General features: G+C 47.0%; 1 protein-coding gene across 1 annotated transcript in view; it reads left to right on the top strand.

Annotated features, from left to right (window-relative positions):
• CTNND1 (catenin delta 1) overlaps nt 1–21,470 on the top strand; it is a 49,504-nt gene that overhangs the window by 22,894 nt on the left and 5,140 nt on the right. The window contains 13 exon segments of the mRNA XM_025215202.1: nt 391–506; nt 2,091–2,344; nt 4,109–4,180; nt 4,804–4,962; nt 6,974–7,506; nt 13,427–13,890; nt 13,996–14,179; nt 14,555–14,672; nt 15,276–15,429; nt 15,811–15,828; nt 16,155–16,223; nt 17,876–18,003; nt 21,409–21,470. Of these exon segments, the coding sequence (XP_025070987.1) occupies nt 2,150–2,344; nt 4,109–4,180; nt 4,804–4,962; nt 6,974–7,506; nt 13,427–13,890; nt 13,996–14,179; nt 14,555–14,672; nt 15,276–15,429; nt 15,811–15,828; nt 16,155–16,223; nt 17,876–18,003; nt 21,409–21,470 (2,156 nt within the window). The 5' untranslated portion in view covers nt 391–506; nt 2,091–2,149.

Raw genomic sequence — 21,470 nt, 5'->3', positions numbered from 1 at the left:
TGGATGGCTGTGTGAGGGGCTTTATGGATGGCTGTAATGGAGGCTGGCAAGCTCTAGAACTGGGGAGCAGGAACAGGGGCTAGTTCAAGTGATTTTTGCAGGAGAGGGGTTGATTTTTCAGTGTATATGCAAAACCAGTGCAAATGAGCTTCTACTTGGAGTCATTCTTTTGTACCAAGACCATCCACATCCTTTGGAGATGATGTGGGGGATTGGTGGAAACAATGCTGAAAAGCCATGGAATGGCTCAGAGTCATCTCCCATAATTCCCCAGCAGTGTCAAATCCTGACCCATTCTATATTGCCTGTCCCGTCCCATCCCTCCTTTCCTTTTTTTAGTCACTATTTTTTTTTTTCTTTACCCCCTTTCCCTTCCCACTATCTCTACAGCACTCTTCCTTCCTGCTGCTTCACTGGTGGTGGCCGGGCTGCTTCTCCCATGATTCTTTGCATCTAGACGTGGCTGCACTGTGCCTTAGTCAATCAGATCAACTCTTCTTTAACAGGTGTGTATGGAAATTATTTTTTTTACATTTAATGTTTGTGATTTTTCCCTTTTTAATCTTTCTTTCCTTTTTTAACTACTTGTAATTCTCTGCAAGAACAGCAGGTGAGGCAAGAGGATGTTCTGCCTTTTGGGATGTGAGATGAAAGACCAGTTGTACAGGTCCAAAGGAGCATTGTGGGTTCAGAAGGTTCAAATTCCAGTCATAAACTTTATGGAGTTGGGATGGGTGCCCAAGGAGGAACTGAAAGTGAATCCCAGGGGCAGTGTAACAGACTGCATTTCCCCTACGGGGGCCCCTGCTTCATTGCTTCTTCCTATTGGGGAATGATTGCATCTAGGACTGAATGCAATGGGAATGGATAATGTTATCCTAGTCCGAGTGCCCAGGGAATTGTCTGGCTGTATCGCAGAGTACAAAGAATGGTGCAGGAGCCGGTCTGATTGGGTGCCTATTAAAATACTTTCCACCCTAGTTCCTTGAGCAGCTCTGGCTGATGAAAGATCTTGTCACTGCTCTATTTGACTTCCATTTCCCCAGGGTTGTTAAGAGATAGAAGAGGGGAGTTGCATTTGTGGCCTTTCCCATTTGTACTCTGGGAGTCAGTTTTTAAGCAGTGCTGTCTCTGGAGGCTCCCTTTCAGAAAAAGAAGCCTGAAGAGAGCTTCCATGTACTACTTTCAAGGTCAGGATTGTCCTTTGCTGCTTGGAACTACACTATGCTCTTGCTAGGAGCATTTGCTTCTCTAGCATGAGGATTTACTTCCCCATTAGGGTAGAAAATAGAAACATCAGTAAGTAAGGGTGGCTGTGGGGATTCTGGATAGTCTCCTCAAGCCAAAATGATCTTTTGTCTCCCATCCTTCCTGAAGATCCAGGGCCACACCTTTTGTAGGGAGGTAGCCAGGGCAGGGAATGGGAGAATGAATGACTCTTCATGTTGGGAACACTAGCTCTCCAACAACTGCAAGCCCATAAAGATGCAGCTATTACTGTCTGGCTTCTGTAAGCCAGTCAGTTCTCTGGTGGAATGGGCTTTCTCTTAGTGACAATTGTACTTGCCTTGCTGACTGTCTTGTCAAGAGTTTCTGCAGCCTGAAGGAGCTTGAGAGAATGCCCTTATCCTTCAGGTGATCCCTGTAGGGGAAGCTAAAGGGACTCTGTAAGGTTGTACAGGAGATCTTGGGCATATTGGGTGGGGATTGCCTCTCTTGGGATTGTTGCTTCTTCAAGGTGGGGAAGACCGATCCATCAGTTCCATCAAAGATCTCATCCCTAGGGGCCCATTTTGAAGCTTGGATCAGGGGGGAGCCCCCTTGCAGTGGGGAGGATGCCTCTGCCATGCAGGCCAGCTGCATCAGGCCAGTGGCTCTTATCTCTGGGGTTGTGCTAGGTTGGGGCAGAATTGACGCTTATTCTTTCAGTGCTAAAATAATCTGATCTTTCGGAATCTGTCTCCTGACCACTGATATCTTCTCCTTCCTTCCTTCTTTCCTTTCTTCCCCTTCCCTCCTTGGCCCTAACTGTGTGGTGAAGTGAGGGGTACTTCCCCTCTTGTTTTTTCTTCCCCTCTGATTGACACCAGTTTCCCTCACACACACGTACCCTGTGCCCTACGCCCACCCCCTGTGTGGGGTCCTCATCATGGACGACTCAGAAGTGGAGTCGACTGCCAGCATCCTGGCCTCTGTCAAGGAGCAGGAGGCACAGTTTGAGAAGCTGACCCGGGCGCTGGAGGAGGAGCGGCGTCATGTCTCAGCACAGCTGGAGCGCGTCCGGGTCTCCCCACATGATGCCAGCCAGACGATGGCCAACGGTACCCTCACCCGTCGGCATCAGGTAAAACCCCCTCAAGAGAGGTGGGCATGCTGGACTTCAGAGCCCTCTTCTCTGCCTCCTTGTGGACAGTAATGGACACTGGAGACTCTCTTGGCTCCCAGGAGAGTTGGCCTGTAGTGAAGGGGCACTCCTCGCCCCTCCCAGCTTGCTTTACAGAGCAGCTGTTTCCCCAGCTAACTGATACGAGTACCTGTTGTAACTTGTCATTTGCACTGCAGATCTGAAGGATTTTTTTGTTGTGTAAAAGACCCCATAGGGCATCTGGTCATAGGAGGACTGGTGTACAGTAAGAGAATGATCAATTAGATAGGAAGGTACTGGTTGATCTCTGTGATACTGGAGACTCCTAAAGCAGATTAGGTAGAGATGCAATCCTGGACAGAAATGTGTGTATGGGGGAGAAGGAGGGAGGGCAGTTGGGGAGCTCAGAGGACTGAGTCCTCCCCTGTGCATATGTACCTAGAATAGCTTCACTTTGAAATGCTCATAAATACTATCCATTCTCTTTAGGATTATTTTTGGAGCACTTCTGCCACTTCTGGAGTGCTTTGTAGGGTACTTACAGCTGTCCACTTGACTTTTTTTTTTTTTTTTAAAGTATTTCAGAGGCATTTTAAGTGCTTTAAATGCTACTTCTGTTCTTGCCCTTGGTGTTCTGGCCTTGTAACCTGGCAGTGACACCTGAATTTCATTGTGTGCACTGTTATGGTAGGAAGAGTTCAAAGCCACACATAAGAACATGGATAGCTGTGAGCAGCCCTGCGCAGAAGCTTAGCTAGACCCCAGTCTGACCAGACTTGGCATAGTCTGAGGCACTTTGGCCACATCCTGGTGATATCTGAGCACCTCGGCACTTTGATTTGTATATGTTCTTTTCATGCCTGTAAGAGACAGGGCTGCACCTCTTTATTTTGTAGGTCAAGAACTGAGACCCAGAGTTCCAGAGACATGGGTTTAATTCCCTGCTCTCCTACAATGTCTGATAACTAGGCAGGCTCCTGGAGTCCTGGGTTAGCATTTGAACCACTGGATAGGTGGCTGGGACAGGGCAAATGCCAAAGGAAGCGGAGGAGAACTAGTTTTATGTTTACACGGTTTTAAATGTACTTTCTGCTAAAGTGACTCTGGTTCTGTTTCCCACTCTGCTTTTTGGCTATCTTAAACTCAAGACCCTTTGTGCCCCCTCAGTGGCCAGATTACAATGGCAGGAGGCATGCTGTTTGCAGGGTGGAGTTTGGCTCTGGCTGTGGATACTAGTTCTACTTGAGAAAATTTTGAGGCGCTGTTTGAGGGTAAGAGTTTTGCAGGGAATACATGGGAGTAAAGTTTAGCTTCCGAGTCATCAGAAGGAGCGAGAACCCATAGTACAGTGGTCTGCTGCTTGACACTATTCATGGCGTTCCCTCTAATTCTGAGATGCTGAAATTTCTTATGACCTATGGCTCCCACATCAAAGAAAGATGTAAAAATCCTGAGGAATGGATCCATCTTTGGCATGGCTGTTCAGTACATACCTCGAGGGCACTTGCTCCCTTTACGTAAGGGAGTAAGAGCGTAGGGTATGTGGAATCTCCTTGGAATCGATGCCGCCACACTTCTAGGGCCTTGCAACTAGCTCCTGCAACATTTGGGCCTGACTAGGGTGAGAAGGGCATTCGAAACTTGAGTAGCCTTTGCCATGGGGGCATCTGACCTATCTTACTTGGGCAGCAGGATAATGGTGTAGCTAGCTTCATGGGCATGCTGTTACAACTTGTGTTTCAGAACGGCCGCTTCCTGGGCGATGCTGACCTGGAGAGGCAGAAATTTCCAGATCTGAAACTTAACGGACCCCAGGTAAAGGAATGATGTGGGAAGGTATTATTTGCTCTTGGATAATAGTAAAATCTGTGTTCAGGGTTCCTGTGGCACTTCCCCTCCAGAAGGGACAGGGACAACCCTAGTGAGGTGGTGGGTGCAAGGTTCTCCCACTACCTGTTTTGCATATTCTTTCTTCTCTTTTTTTTTTTTTTGTGTGTGTGCTTGCTTTCCTTCATGATTGCAGATTTTGGCACTGAGGAGACAACCCCTCCATTCAGCAAAAAGCCCTGTCTTGGCCCCCTCCCCATAACGTCTCATCCTGTATAGTCATTTCACGTTACTTGTAAGGAGTATGGCCTGTGGAGATGAGGGTTGGGTTTTAAAAAGCTTCTAAGCTGAGTGGCTTGCATAGAAGAATGGGTTCCTCCAGCACCCAAGGGCATAAAAATTATAGGTGCTTTCCTCCCTTTCCAGGAGATAGGAACAAATGGCAATAAGTTGCTTGCATGTTTGGGCAGCTTGTGTGGGGAAAGAGAGCTTTTTCCACTTTCCTGACCTGTATGGCCTGGGTACAAGAGCTAGGTCTCCTCTGGTGTCTGTGTGGGAGGTAGAGTTGTTTCATCTGGGCTGAGCTGATCCATCTTTCCCTCTTGCCATAGGACCACAGCCATCTCTTATACAGCACTATCCCAAGGATGCAGGACCCAGGCCAGATCGTGGAGGAGACTTATACCATGGAAGAGGACCCAGAGGGTGCCATGTCGGTTGTCTCTGTGGAAACATCGGATGATGGGACTACCCGGCGCACAGAAACCACGGTGAGGAATGAGGCAGGATGATATTGAGTGTGTTGGAAGACACTTGCTTTTTTGGCGATTTGTTTGTTCTCCTAAAAGTGTGTGTGCATGCACGCACATATTGGTGAGGGGAGGGGGCTTGTACTCTAAGCTCTCTTTGTTCTTCTCTGGTGATAGCAACTGAAACTGGGCATGAGGCCAGGAAGCTGAGATTTGGAGCATGGGTGGGCAAAATACAGCTTGGAGGCCAACTTATTGGATCTGGCCTGCAGGTGGGCATCCATTAGTTGACTGTATTTGGCCCATGGCTCCCCACACTGTGCTTCTCATGGGACCAAGACCCTCCCGCTCCTGCCTGGGGCAGCCTGTGCTACGTTCCTACCTGCCCTGGTCCTGGCAGCTTCCTGGTGCGACTGCTCCCAGTTTGGCTGCAGCTGCCTGGATACTGCTTGGCTCTCCCAGCCTCCAATGGCTCTTCCTGGCATTGCTGCACTGCTCCAGGTAGTGTGGGGATGTGCGCCGGGCACCACATGTCCGGCCAGGCCAGGAGGGTTGTGGGGAAGCCTCAGCCAGGTGGCTTCTGCCCCAGCATGCAGGGCTCCAGCTCCTGGCTGCCTTCCACCCACTCCACCTGTCTGCAGATGGCTGTTCACTGCTCTGGGTGGAGGGAGTGGGTGGAAAGCGGCCAGGAGCTGGAGCCCTGCATGTTGGGGCAGGAACTGCGTGGCTGCAGCTTCCCCAGTAGCTGGGTGTGTGGTGCCCAGCACATGTCCCCACACCTTCCCTGTGTAACCTGCTGCCTGGAGTCACGCAGTAGAGGCAGGAGGAGTTGCCACTGGAGGTGGGGAGAGCCATGCAGTAGTTGGGCAGCTGCAGCACACCTTCCCAACAGGGCTGCTGCATGTTGGGTGGGGCCAGGGTTGGGGTGGTGCTGTTGGACTGGTGCAGGCAGGAGCATGGCATAGCCTGCCATGAGTGGCAGTGGTTAGGGCTTGGCCCCATCTGGCTCAGCCCCATCCACAGGCTGGATGAAGGTCGGGGCGGGTGGGGGCGGACTGCACTGCATTGTCCAGGTGAGCTCTGCACGCCACCCCTGCCCCCTGCCACCTCTGCCCAGCTCCTGGGACCGTGCAGGCAACCTGCCACATGTGCACATCCCCCTCTAATGCAGTTGCCCCTGTATGTACTACTCAAACAAAAAGCAGAACAAATTTGCGGATTTGGAAGACAAGTTCACAGATGACACCAAGCTGGGAGGTGTAGTAGATGTGCTGGAGGTTAGGGTTAGCGTTCAGAGTGACCTAGACAAATTGGAGGATTAGGCCAGAAGAAATCTCATGAGGTTCAACAAGCACAAGTGCAAAGTCCTGCACTTAGCAGTGCATCAGATTCTTCCCTGGAACAGGCTTGGGGCTGACTGGCTAGGTGTCAGCTTTATAGAAAAGGATGTGGGGGTTACAGTGGACAATAAGCTGCATATGAGTCAGCAGTGTGCCCTTCTTTCTAAGAAGGCTAATGACATACTGGGCTATTAGTTGGATTGTTGCCCGCAGACTGAGGGAAGTGATTATTTCACTATATTCTGTACTGGTGAGGCCACACCTGGAGTACTGTGTCCAGTTGCGCCCGCCCCCCCCGATGAGTTAAGTTTGGGAGAGTCCAGCAGAGGGTAGTGAAAATGGTTTGGGAGCTGGGGCACATGACTTCTGAGGAGAGGCTGAGGGAACTGGGTCTGCAGAAGAGAAGACTGGGGGGAGGGGGGTTGATAGTAACCTTTTAACTACCTGAAGGGTAGTTCCAAAGAGGATAGAGTGTTCTCTGGGGTGACGGATGACAGAACAAGGAACAATGGTCTCAAGTTGTAGCAAGCGAAGTTTAGGTTGGATATTAGGAAAGACTTGCCCACCCCTGGATTGGAGGAAATGTTGAGGGAGCCTGGGACTAGGATGGCAGGGGGTGCATAGTTTGGGAATGATGAGGATCAGCAGGATGCTATCATAATTTGAGAACATTGTGTTGACCATGTCTCCAGGTAAAGAAAGTAGTGAAGACTGTGACCACAAGGACAGTACAGCAGGTTCCTGTTGGGCCAGATGGGTTACCTCTGGAGGGTTCTCCTGTTACCAATAACTACGTCCAGACAATGGACAGGAACTTCCGTAAAAATGGCAGCAGTGGACCTGGCAGCTACATAAGCCAGGCTGGCACTGCCACACTCCCTCGCAACTACCACTACCCAGATGGCTACAGCCGCCCTTATGATGATGGCTACCCTGGCAGTGATCACAACTATGGCAGTCTGTCCCGTGTGACTCGAATTGATGAACGTTACCGTCCCTCCATGGATGGTTACCGGGCCCCTAGCCGGCAGGAAGTCTATGGTCCCCACCCACAGGTGCGAGTAGGGGGGAGCAACATGGACCTTAACCGCTTCCATGCAGAGCCTTATGGGCTAGAAGATGACCAGCGCAGTGTTGGCTATGATGACATGGATTATGGTCTGATGTCAGATTATGGCACAGCTAGACGGGCAGGGACACCCTCGGATCCCCGGCGACGACTCAGGTATCTATGTCACACTTGGCATGCTTGAAACAGGTCTTCTGGTTATCCTTCTATCTCTGCCTTTGGTGCCCAATGGTGGCTGATTCAAAGGGTGATGTGTGTGTGTTGGGGTGGCTCTTCTGCACCTGCTGAGACATGCCTGACTCTAATTGTAGCTGTGAGTGTTTTAATTGGTAGTAAAATTATACATTCATTGAACTTGCCTTCCTGCAGTAGCACAGGAGAGCTCAGTGGGTTTTTCATTCTAAACATTACCCTCCCATTGCTTGCCTCCGTACCCTTATGTTCAGTCCTTTTAAAGAAAGGACTGTTGCATGCTCTGAGTCTCAGGGCCCCTTGGTTGTTCTCTTTGGTACTAACTGTCTGATAGTTCCTCCAAACTGGTAGGAGAGACCAAACAACAACTGCGCACCAGAATGAACGCACACCGGAAATCTATCAAAGACAGAAATACCCAATTACCGGTGGGGGCACATTTCTCACAGGAGGGCCACTCTCTCTACTTCTCTCAGTCCTGATCCTCAAGGGAAACTTACACAACACTTCCCAGAGGCTAGCCTATGAGCTCCATTTCATCAACCTCCTGGATACTAGAGATCATGGACTAAACATAGACATTGGGTTTTTGATACATTATAATCTGCCTGGCAACTGACTCCCCAGCCCAGCCCAGCCGCTGGCTTCTTTACTTTTCATTCCATCCAGGAAGAGCACACACCAACTGCTGAAACTTCCTTAGCCTGACGAAGGGTTTTTGAACTCGAAAGCTTGCTTAATAACTATTCTCCAACTATTTGGGTTGGTCTAATAAAAGATATCAAATTCACCCAAGGAACCTTGTCTGTCCAAACTGGTAGGGCACTCTACTTTTGTAACAGCCAGCCAATTGGGTGGAACAAAGTATTTATGGCAAAGTTTACATTATGACTCATCCTACTTTATAATGACACCATAACTGCTGTTCTTTTTGTGGTTATGCAAAGACATGGGCCTCATCTTGAAGTGGCATTGTCTTCAACTTTCAACTGCCACTGAACTGGAGATGCAGGATGTGCCTGTAGAAATAGACTTTCAGGGGAGGCTTAAGCTGAATGAGGATTGGTCACTAGGTAGGTGTATCCCACAAACTACCAGAGGGATACAGCCCCTTGAAGTACTTTGTGGCAGGATGGGAAGCTGTCAAACCTGTTTAAAGACAGCAGGGCTTTTTAACTTGGGTGGGTCAATCATTTCTCTAGTTGATTAGCAGAGTGATTACTTGATGGGAGGAGCAGCCTACCAGATACTGGAAAAATATGTAGTGGTGCGTCTTTCATGACTTGAGACTTAGTGTCCCAGGTAAACTGCTAAAATAGTGTTACACTACCTAAGAGCAAACTAAGCTGCTATTTTGAGGAAGGGGATTTAAGATCTTTGTCCCTTCTTGCTTAACAGTTTAACTGAATGTAGAATTTCACGGAGTTGAGACCTGCACAGTTTTTTGACTTGGCCTGTTAAAGGGAATGAATTGTGAATTCAAAGTGGAACCCTGGCAACACAGAGGGCTCAAACATGCAACGTGTGTGTGTGTGTGTGTGTGTGTGTGTGTGTGTGTGTGTGTGTGTGTGTGTGTGTGTGTGTGTGAGAGAGCCAGTCCAGGCTGGGCAGGTGTCTCTCTCCTTGATTTTTAACCTAGTCTGAGATCCTTGGGGCCCCAGCATCTTAGAAGAACTCTTAGCTGAACAACAGTGGTCCTGTGTGTGTGCATGGTGTGTCTGTCTTCCTCCTCTTCTTCCCCCCCAGTGAGTTATGGATGGTTCACAGACTTGGGCTTAGTGGCAAGATGAAGCAAAGTATAAGGATGCTGCAGCTCCTCAAAGGTTCTGTCTCTGCTGGCTTTATGCTTATGCAGAACAGCCAGGAGAACAGAGTGCTGGTGGGGTACGCTGGGAGAGAAGGATCAAGCAGTCCCCCAGCCCAGTCTCTCAGGCTCTGTTGGTGTGATCTTATCAAGTGTCATTCTGTTCATCACTTTTTAAGCCTGCAGATGATGTTCAGTGGCAGTCTGTGATCACTGAAATGACAAACTGTCTGTAGAATTTGCACGGCTGCACTTCCCTTGTACTCTAGTTCACAGTCCCATGAGTGTGCTTTGGTCTATGTACAGACTGATAAGCATCACAGAAATATGTGGAATCCAAGCATTGTTGGAGTTGACTTATCACCACTTTCTCAATTTCCATCCTGTCTTTAACCTCCTATTTTTAGGGGCTAACTGGCATGATTAATATCCCCTGAGACATTTGTGTTGAGCAATGGCCTAACTTATTTGTGTGTTTGGCAGTTTGCCTTCCTTCAAAGTTTAAGAATCTCCCTACTATCTCCACTGGCTGTAATCAGTATGAAGGACATGGATCCATTTGATATGTGTTATAGCAACTTACTAAGCATTCACAAAACTTCAAGTGCAACAGAATGAGACATAATCACTGTAAACGTTTTTTTTCTTGTTTCAGTGGAAGTACTTGGGCTGTCTTGAGTCTGACTAATAGACCTGATTATGAAACAAGTTGAGCTTTCCTTGTAGCAAAAGTAATTTGAAAGTGGTATTATCCAGAATGCTTAAGACTCAGTTGATCTGGAGTCTGTAAATTCTATTGACGGAGTCTCTTGCCAAAAGTTATGTAGCATGCCTTGCTATTTGGATCAAATCTTGTGGTGCTAGCATGTTGGCCATCTGCATTGTTGCTGCTTGTGTGTGTGTGTGCGCGCGCGCCTATAACATGTAAGGCTAAAGAAGTATTGAGGCCCCATGGTCACTGGTTGCAGATCACAGGATTGACATGCATCTTGAGTCACTCTTAAGTTATTAAAGCCATAAAATCAACCTTGGCTCCAGCAGAATAGCTTTCAGATCTCTGACTAGCCACTCCAACAGGAACACATAGGTGATTTTGGTCTGCACCTCTGGTTGGACCCTGACCTATCCTCTGGCTGTAAAAGATCCATATGTAACCACAAGCTTTAATGGAATGAGACAGTGCAATAGGCATAGCTGTAACAGCTTAAGAGCATTTAATCAGTATATCTTGAGGAATGTTATTGATTATGGAATGTACTCGGAGCTAGACCAGAGTGTTAATTTTGGGATAAAATTCCTTTTGAGTAGTAAAGGAGTTCCTGCTGCCAGAATTTGTACAGTTGCTTCTGCTCCCAAGATTGAAATTTGTGCACTTGAGGTCAGATGCAAAGAAGCACTATATGATTTAACCCAGGAGTGGCCAACCTATGGTATGCCTGCCACAAGTGGCACTGACAGGCTTTGTGGGTGACGCATGACAGAGTGGGGAAAGGACAGGCAGGGCAGGGAGTAGAAAAGAGTAGCAGATTGGGTAGAGAGCATAGAGCAGGAAGTCAAAAGCAAAGCAGCAGATCAGAGCAGTCAGTTGAGCAGGGGAAGGACTCAGTGATACTTGGAGAGTGTGGGGCTGATTTTTATGGCACACCTGCCAAAAAAATTGGTCCCTGCTGCTTTAGCCACAAATACTCTTCTAGGTAAAGCTGAACCAGAGTTTGGTATCCTTTGGAGTTATGAATGTAGCCCTGGTAATGCAATTGTGTGATGGAAGCTGTACTGTATGGATATTCCAGGTGCAAGGTGTTTCAAGCAGCATCTTAGTTCAGCTTTCCTTGTTTAATATAAAATAATGCAATACACAATAAAAGCATGTTCTCTATTTGCTTGTCTGCTTTAAATTAAAAAAAAAAAATTACTCTGTCAAGGAGGAGGACTGTTTGGGCGACCAAACTCTTGTTTTGTTTTGCTTTTTCCTCTTGTCTTGATTCTCCTCCCCTGCCTGCCGTGCCTCCTCCCCGGCCCTTTTTGGAAGTGTAAATATAGCTACAAAACTGTAGGGACTGAATTGACACCTTCACATGGATTTTGCCACTTACACATCCTGCTGCCTCATGTCTCTCTAGCAGGAGTGATGTTAAGTTTGTCATTTACTTAGAAATGCCAGCCAAAAATGAGATGTCTGTGCCAAGTACTACATACAGTTGGATGCACTTGTCCCCGCTTCACAGATGAGACTAGCTTAGAGATGGAGCAACTTGCCCAAGGTGGTTCAAATGGGAAATGCCATCTTTTCCTGATTCGCAGGCTAAGGTGATGACTGCAAGATCATTAAATGTTTCTGAGAGTCTTTTCCCTTGGCAGTTCCTATGTGGCAATGCAATCTTACTTGTAGAACAGTAGCAATGCAATCTTACTTGTAGAACAGTAGCATCTAAGATTTGAGTTCCACTTAGTTCAGAGAGCCATTTTGCTTTTGCAAATATCTTCTACCAGTTGGCAGGGCAGAGAGTTCAAAAAAGTTTGAGGAAAACTAATCTGCATTCAAGTATTCTCAAATAAAAAGGTGCTGGCAAGTTGTGCTTGTTGGTGTGTCTGATTGTCATTGTGCAGTAAGCCGTGGCAAAAGGATGGATCAAATGTCCAGATGCAGTGTCAAGATTGGAATTTGTGCCCTTTATAAACTGGGTGCCCTTAAAATCTGATCCTGCTGTTGAACTGTACCCATCTAACTACTACATAATGGTTTTTACATGAAACACTTAAAACCTGGCTTAAGCTCTAGAGAATACTTATTAGGAGCAATCTGTCCCTGAGGTGAAGGAGGTAGGTTTACCCAACCTAGTAGATCATTTTCCCCCTAATTTCTTTGGATTAGACTTTTGGCATTAACATGCCCTCTAGTGGCAAGAGCAGGGAACTACTTACAAAAGTGCTTTTTTTTTTTTTTTTTTCCTTTAAATGAGTCATTTCTAGGGGGTCTACTTAATTCATGGTTTTCCACAGAAATCGTAGAAAACAGCGTTGTCTGCAGTTGCAAGGAAATATTTCATTGGCCGTGATTTCTCATGAAATCAACTTAAAAAAAACCCATTTCGTATAATGTGCTGTTTTAGAATGTCCCAATGCTTATTGAAATACAAAGACTGATAACATGATTAGACTATGCCACTAGCAGACTAAGTGGAGACACCAATCAGTGAAGTGAAAACATTTTGTTTTGAGGTTAGCATTAATTAGTATTTGTAAACTTTTTTTGTAGAATGCTACATAATGATATGTTACAACTCCTATTATGTATATTAATACATTTTAAATTTAGATTTATAATAATAAGATAAACTATATGATTTATTTTCTGCGGAATTTGCTATTAAACTATACCATATATGCCCCTCTGCCAATTGGTGGCAAGGGGTGGGGCTGACAGGAAATGCTTGCAAAAATTGCTTTGTCTTACTATAAGTTAAGATGACCCCTAGTCATTGCTTCTGGATCCTGCTTATTGATAGAGAAGCTGTAGAAGCCCTAAGTGAGATCCGGATCCCGGCAGGCCATGTGCAATACACACAGTTCAATAAACTCTACCCCCAAGAGGTTGCAGTCTTTTATTTAACGAAGTAAAAAGTGGGGTTTGGGAGGGATGGGCAAGAAATAGCTACTATTGCCCTGGACAGTGCATCTTATTCATACGTTTTCCTCTACCCAGGCAAAGGAAGCTGCTCTACCCTGTATTGAAATACAGACTATGAGGAGAAGGAGACTGTATATCTTGGTCAGTCTGACTCTCAGTAGACAAGTGTAGGCTTTTCGGATCCTCGGCTGTGGTCCCCTTTTCTTCCCTAAGTAATTTTTGCTTGTGGAAGCCAGGAACTAAAAAGGGCATGTAAAACATTTTCCTTCTGGAAGAGAGGGACTTGGGTTTACAGAGTGCAGACAGCCCTGGAAAATCTTCGCCTCCAAATTCAGCTCACTCTGGTTCAGCTTTTTTTTTTGTATTAGAAGTTGGAGTTGTAGCCCTGTGCTCTTTTATGGAGGTGGTGGTCTTGGTCCCTGCACTAATTGTCCATTCTTTCCCCTGTGTAGGAGTTATGAGGATATGCTGGTGGATGATGTGGCCCCTGACCAGTACTACTGGGCCCCCCTGGCACAGCACGAACGGGGTAGTCTGGCAAGCCTGGACAGTCTGCGGAAGGGAGGCCCACCACCTGCCAATTGGCGCCAGCCAGAGCTGCCTGAGGTGATAGCTATGCTGAGTTTTCGGCTGGATGCAGTAAAGTCCAATGCAGCAGCCTACCTGCAGCACCTCTGCTACCGTAACGACAAGGTGAAGACAGAGGTGCGTAAGCTGAAGGGGATACCTGTGCTGGTGGGGCTGCTGGACCACCCCAAGAAAGAGGTGCACTATGGGGCCTGTGGGGCCCTGAAAAACATATCCTTTGGCAAAGATCAGGACAACAAGATAGCCATCAAGAACTGTGATGGTGTCCCTGCCCTGGTGAGGCTGTTGCGCAAGGCCCATGACATGGACCTCACAGAGGTCATCACAGGTAATGGAGAACATGGGTGATGGGTTGACTGGGCAGAGGAAGTGGTGGAAGGGGAGGGGTTATTTTTGGAGTGCTATGGTCCTAAGTATGTGCGCCATGTTGCAGGAACATTGTGGAATCTCTCCTCCCATGACTCGATAAAGATGGCTATTGTAGACCATGCGCTGCATGCTCTAACTGATGAGGTCATCATCCCGCGCTCTGGCTGGGAGAGGGAGCCCAATGAAGACTCTAAACCCCGCCACATGCAGTGGGAGTCGGTGCTCACCAACACTGCTGGCTGCCTTAGGTATGAGGGAAGTGGCTTCTGAGCTGATGTGCATTGTGGGGAGAGGAGGGTTGCTGCTGTTTTATGGCAGCTCTTTTAGGAATGGGGTTCCTAGAATTAGGATACAGATATTTCAGGGGAGGTTTAGTGTCTGGATGACCGGAGGTTGAACTTTGTGGTTGTATTGAGGCTGGGCCTCTGGAGCAGAGCAGGTGGTAAGAGGGCACCTAACTCTATTTCCATGTACAGTTGTTCCTTCACTCCCTTCCCTTCCCCCTGACTGGTCATTGCTGTGAGAAGTGGGAATGTGGGTTGGCTTGCCCTCCAGCTTTCTCAAACTCAATAAGGTGCTGCCACCACAGTCTTCTCACACCCCATCCAAATCTTCCTTCCCAGAAATGTGAGTTCTGAGCGGAGTGAGGCTCGTCGGAAACTGCGCGAGTGTGATGGGTTGGTGGATGCCTTGATATACATTGTCCAGTCAGAGGTTGGCCAGAAAGATTCTGACAGCAAGGTAATGGTGTGGAGAGAGGAGCAACGGTGTGCTAATTAGTCTGGACTGGGGCACCTCTGCTCTTGTTCGGGGCCTCCCAGTGTGCCAGTAGGATCAGAAATAGATTTGACCCATCTGCATGTTTTCTTTCATAGTTGTGACTACTCCCACTGTGCCAGCATAGATTATTTTCAAAGCTGGAGGGGAAAGGGAATGCAAAGCCATATGATGCACTAAGGGGGGTGGGGCATGCCATTAAATTGAGCTCCAAGAGGGTTTGAAGTCTGGGTTGGCTTTTTTTTGTGTGCTTGGAAGCAAAGTGTTCTATGAACTAATGGAATCCAAATGCGAGTCCATGATTTGGAAGCTACAGTGTCCTTTGTGTTTGACTGCTGGCCACTAAACTGAGCCAAGCAGTGGAGGTGCAGTTCTAGGGTTTTGAAAGAGATGTCTCTGGGTCTGTGACCTGAAGCCTGGGGAAGAGGCTGCCCTGAACTGAGCTATTTCAGCCTCTTCCTGGCTCAGTTGGTACTCTGAAGTCACAATCCTAATCACTGCTCTGAAGAGGTTAGGGTGGGTGTAGGGCAAGCTTTTCTCACTGAAAGCACCTCCCTCCATTCATAGCTGGTGGAGAACTGTGTCTGTCTGCTCCGGAACTTATCATACCAAGTCCATCATGAGATCCCACACGCTGAGCGTTATCAGGAGACTCCCCTCAACCCAACCAATAATGCTGGGCCCCATGCTGCCAGCTGCTTTGGTACCAAGAAAGGCAAAGGTATGTCAAGGATCTTGAAGCTTGCCTTAGTTGGGGAGGGTGGGAGGAGGAGTGAAGCTTCCAGCTGTCTTGCTCTGATGTTAACTAATCTGCTAGAGGGCTAAAATCACTGCTTTTTTTTGAGAAACCTCTGGTAACAGCAGCAGCTGTGCATTGTGTGCATCTCCAGCCTCTTGCTTACAGGGCCTAACGCCCTGCATGGTGGGTTTAGATTGCTTTGCGTGGTGATGAGTACATCTCCACTAACTCCAGGCCTTTTCCATGTCCCTTTTTTTTCCCCCTTCCCCCACCCGCTTTTCTGCCAAACCATCTGTGATCCTGTCGGCATCTCTTCTCTTCTGCCTCTTCTCTCTCCTGTCCCTCTCTCCGCTTCACCAATAGACGAGTGGTTCTCCAGAGGTGAGTCTGCCTTGGATTTTTTTTCTCCCCTCCCCACTTTTTCCCTTGGTTCGTTGGGTACTCTTAGCTCTTTCCTCTTCCCTATCTTGCTAGACATGCATGCTCCCATATTAGCTGAAGAAGAGGTCCATGCTCATTCCCCATAGCACTTCCCACAGGGAGAAGCTGGTAGCTCAGTGTTACGTTTTTATCTTTTTTGGGGGTGTGTTCTCTGAAGCAAATGTAATGTCTGAGTCATTGGGTTGGATTGAAGAGGGAGAGTTAAGAGGAGGGGTGGCGGGAAGGGAGGATGGGATGTATATTAAAGTCTTGTTTGTTTTTTGAAGGCAAAAAACCTCCAGAAGATCCTGGTGCTGATACAGTGGACTTTCCCAAAAGAACAACGCCTGCAAAAGGTACAATTCTGTAGTGCACTTGTTCTATGCTCCACTCCTCTTCAATTTTTGGAGAGCTTAACATAGACCAAATAATGCAAGGCTTCCTTGATGGAGGCACTGATACAATAAGATTAAAATATTGCTGATGATGAGGATATCCATTTGGTTTAAGGGTAAGGATGCTGTTGTGGTGTGGGCAGAAGCCCAAAACTTTTTAACTCTGATACCATAGTAGTCTTTTAATTTTGGGCACCTCGCTTTGCCTTTTTGCCTTGCTCTATGCCCTTACCAGATTTTAGTTCCCCACCTTAAAGAGATTTTGAGGGTGATTTTAAACTAAGGGTAGTGAAGCACTTGGAAATGTAACTGAAAGCACACCCCCGACATGGGGCGAGGATAAGTTATAGCCTTTACGTCAGGTGTTTAGTAGCTGTTTACAACTACAAAATAACTTCTGTTCTGAAAAACCACCATCTTGGCAAACATCCTGTGCTCTTATGAAACTAGAAAAACCATGTGCACTTTGCCCTTCATTAAAACAAACAATGAGCATTTGAACATGGTTCTTCATGACCTAGAGCTGGTTGGAAAGGTAAAACATTTTAGTATTTGAAAACTAACTCTCATTTCATTGGAATAAGGACTATTTTTGGTTCATAGCAGTTTGGACTCATTTTAAAAACTGAGTTGTGTGGTGTTTTGTTTTTTTTTTTTGTTTTTTTCCTGTGCCTCGCCCAACTTTCCAGCAAGAAGAAAGGGAAACAAATGGAGAAATAGGAGTGGATAGATTGTTTGTTTTTAAAAATAAAAATCTCTGCCTTTTTAATCTTTTCAAATAACTACAACCTTAGGCATACTCCACATGAAGGAACACAAGAGTTCAGCTTCTGTACAGTGTGTTGAGAGACTGCTCATTGCAAAGCATTTTTGCAGCATTGGTCTTGCATAGCGCTCTGTGGAGGGCCTCCTGGATGTAACTGCAATGCCAGTATTTCCAGTCTATAGTGGAAACGGCCAAAACCTGGTTTAATTCTGGCTGATCCGGTTTGAAGCCCTGCTCTGAGCTAGTACAGTTGTGGATGCACATGGAATGCTGATGACATGTTTTTTGGGAGTTTGTAGGCAGGGAGAAGGCTTTTAAACATTACAGCTGCTTGAACTGGTTTGTTTCTCTTGTGATAAGGCTTTAGTCATCTGTCTTCTGATACCACAAGGATTGGCTGTTAGGATAATCGCCGCACCCAACTTTTTGGCCTTGTGTAAGGCCTGGCTTAAAAGGGCATTGAGATCAAATAGATAATAAAATATCATCCTCATAAGTAATCATATATTCTAACCATCTGCCTTGCAAAGTAAGCAACAAAAGTGCTTCAGTGTTTGGTTTTGGTTTTTGTTTTGTTTTTTTTACCCCATTAGACTGCCCAAGATACTCTCAGTTAAGCATAGGTGTGCCACAGCACTATGCTGCTTTAAGCATCCAGTGCTAAGTGGCAGCTTCCAAAAACTGTTTTTAGCTCCTCAAACTTCTAGTTGTTAGGGTGGGGAGAGCCAGTGTGTACACTTTGGGTCTAACCTATTTGACCTTTTAAACAGGCTGTATGTTTTCTTCTTAATGCTTCAGGTTGCGTTTAAGTTCTTACTTGTTAGAACTTCCTGTGTCTTGCACCTAGGGTATGAGCTCCTATTCCAGCCAGAAGTAGTCCGGATATATATCTCATTGTTGAAGGAGAGCAAGACCCCTGCCATTCTGGAGGCTTCGGCAGGTGCTATTCAGAATCTATGTGCTGGTCGCTGGACGGTGAGTCCCCTCCCTTCTAGGAGGTAACAGATTCCTCCTTCTGTCTGCTTTAAAAATGCAGTGGGAACTATGCCAGATCAGGTCATGGTTACCCACCTGATACTGACAAAAGCAATGGAAGTTCAGACACTGTTATCTTTGATTTGTCATTAGTATATCGTATGGGGGAAACCAAATGAAAGTTATTTAGCAGCACAGTTGAAAAACAGTCCATGTTTCTTCACGGGTCTTTATTCTGAGTGCCGAGCTCTTGATTATCCCCTCTGTTCATGCTGTAGCTGATGCTTTCCAGGATTGATGGCTGTCAGTGCTGCCTGTAATAGCTGACTTAAGGCTGTTCCAGTAAAACATTAAGAACTTGTATGAATGTGCGTGGAGCCTGCTCCACCACGCTGGAAATCCAGCGCGTTGGAGCAGACTCGATTTAATCCCCCTCTCAATTAATTGAGTCTGCTGGAGCACAGAAAATGACGTGCTCTGGCAGCCTTGTGCATCAATGTTGCCCTGTATCTCCCTGCTAAAAAATGGTGGCAAGGCAGTTTGAAATAAAACGTGTTCTATAAGCTTTATAGTTTAAAATGCCCTGCCACCATTTTCTCAGTGTGCAGATGCACGGTGGTGCTGATGCATGTGATGCGCAGGGTCTCTTAATTAGCACAGCTCACTAATTAAAATGCCCAGTGCTGTGTCACACAACATGTATAAAAATGTCCTAGAAGTTTTGGAGAGACTGGTCTTGGCACAACCCTCCTTGAGTTCAGTATTTCCAAGCATCTGTACCCTAGACATCTTTCCATTATGCAGGCAGCTAGACTGTTATTGGTAAGGTAGTGATGATGGTATCAGAGATGCTTGATGTCAAGTCTTTGAACAGGGCTCTCAACCAGTTCTTCCAGAGGAGAGCCATGTGGATGATCAGAGGGCAGGAGAACAGGCCTTCTGAAGAGAGGCTGTGAGCCATGGGACTCTTCAGCCTGGAGAAGCATGGGTTCAGGGGTGTGCATCAGGATCTGGGGGAACACCTGTTCACCAGAGCACCCCCAAGGGATGACAAAGTTCAGCGGTCACAAACTTCTCCAAGACCGTTTTAGGCTGGACATAAAGAAAAACTTCTTTACTGTCTGAGCTCCCAAGGCCTGGAATACCCCCCCCTCCAGAGGTGGCACAAGCACCTACTCTGGACACTTTTTTTTTTTTAAGAAATGTTTAGATGCGTATCTTGCTGGGATCCTCTGATCCTAGCTGACTTCCTGCCCTTCAGGCAGGGGGCTGGACCTGATTGTCGCATGAGGTCCCTTCTAGCCCTAATGTCACAGTGGTTCCCAACCTTTTTTTTTTTTAATACTGTGGACCAGCAAACATTTTAAGTTTACATACTTAAATTTAAATTTTACATGGTGGGGGGTTGCAAGGATCGGATTGGGTTGGGGCACTGCAGCTGCGGGTGCTGGAGGACCCTGCAGGGGAGGGGGCTGTGCAGGCGGTGGCTGGGGGGGACCCAGCTAGGGCTGCCTGGGGAGAAGGGCCTCTACTGCCTTCCCTAGGAGCAAGCAGTGGAGCTGCCTCCCTGCCCTGGGCACTTCACCGCCTGCATCCCCCTGCTCCCAGCCATGGGTGGGGCTGGAGAGTCCTGCCCGGCCTAGTGCGGGCTCTGGTACCTACTGCGCAGGCAGTGCCTTGTCGCAGCGGCCATGTCGGTGGAAGTGGGACGGGGCACACAGCTGGCTGCCTTGCTGCCTAGTTTTAATCCCACACGTGACTGCCAGTGGCCTGGCAGCCAGCCCTTTGCGGACTGGTACTGGGCTGCAGTCAGGTGGTTGAGAACCTCTGGTCTATGAACCTTTCTTGAGAGAAGAGTATCATGATGGAGCTCTTGCAGGGAAGAACAATTTAAGAGGTCACTACCCTGGGCCACAAGAGGGCACTTGGTGCTTAATTTGAGTGATATCAGTAGGAATACTGGGTGACAGAGTCCAAATAAAATAGCTGTTTGTCCCCTGAAGTTGCATCTTTTTGTGCTCTGCAAATTAAGTAACAGCTTCCCACATGGCTTGCCTATCTTCTGGAGCTTTGTACTTTCTCCATTGTTAAAGGTACCTTTAGGTATTGGTTGAGTCACTAGTGCAGGGGCTGGCAATTATTTCGGACGGAGGGCTGCTTACTGGGTTTGGCAAGCCATCGAGGGCTGCATGACTGGCAGCCAGGGGCAGATAAATATTTAATTTTCTAAATTTTTTTTATTTTATTTTTTTTTAGGGGCCCCTCGGGCCTGATAGAATGGCTTGGCAGGCTGCATCCGGCCCGCAGGCCGCATTTTGCCCATCCCTGCACTAGTGGCTTGATGTGACTGTGTCTGCATAACAGATTTGTATTTTTGGAATACAAGTCCTCTTGGATAGTTCCCGTTTCAAGCTGTGATCCAATGCAGTGCCTGGCATAGTAGACCTTGAATTAGCCAAGGTCTCAGATACTTCTGTACAAATGTTGTCTGGGTTAGTTTGGCAGTGCCTTTTCTCGCAATGTATACTATCCATGATAGTGACCAGGACCAGTTGCTTTGGAGGGACAGGCAAGAAGCATAGCTGTTCTTCAATGACTGGTTCCGCAGAGTTTCTTTCTTGTTCCAGATAATGATATGGAACATGATGGATTTAGTCTGCATGCTGGTTGATCCAAGTCACTGTGGAATAGTTTTTGGAACAGTTCTGGTTCCAAGTAGTTTGATTTATTTAAATGGATACAAGTGAAACATTTCGCCAAAGACTACTTGGTATCAGTCTCTACAAACATCTAATATTTTGCTGAAAGAGCCCCAAGTTGGCTATTACGGACAGCATTGACAGCCATCAATGCTGGAAAGCATCAGCTACAATATGAATAGAGGAGATGAGAGCTCAACACTCAGAATAAAGACCTGGTCTTTTACATGACATGTTGTAATCTGTGGACATGACTACCTGCTTGTTGACGTAAATGAGTTGGGCAGTGTTTGAATATATTGAAATGTATAATGGTCAGTTATCACATTCTGCTTTACCTCTTCTGAATCAGAATGATGTTCATGGGTTTCTGGCCCTTGAGCCCTTAATGGAGCTTGCACTGAAATTTTTAACCACTTTTTTGGCAACAGGAGTAAAGTGGTATTTGGTCTGGCAGTGCTCCTGAACACTTCTCTAGCATTTGGTGTCCTTTTGATACCTGACTTGCTGGATGTGGTGATTCCAGTGATCCCACTGGATAGGATGCTTCTCCTTCCATGGGATTGTAGTGGCTTGTGGAAAAGTTAAATGGATGACGCATGCAATTTGGTTGCAGCATCACTATATGGTATAGTGTGATTGGGAAGGAAGGGCTTCTGCTTGCCCCTCTCTTCTGGTAACGCTGCTTTTTGCCATGTCCCTGCAGTACGGTCGGTACATCCGCTCAGCATTACGCCAAGAGAAAGGGCTTTCTGCTATTGCTGACCT

The sequence above is a fragment of the Alligator sinensis genome, unplaced genomic scaffold (assembly GCF_000455745.1).
Source record: "Alligator sinensis unplaced genomic scaffold, ASM45574v1 scaffold998_1, whole genome shotgun sequence".
Classification (NCBI taxonomy): domain Eukaryota; kingdom Metazoa; phylum Chordata; order Crocodylia; family Alligatoridae; genus Alligator; species Alligator sinensis.
The sequence above is the reverse complement of the archived record's forward strand: the minus strand, read 5'-3'. Positions and strand labels throughout refer to the sequence as shown.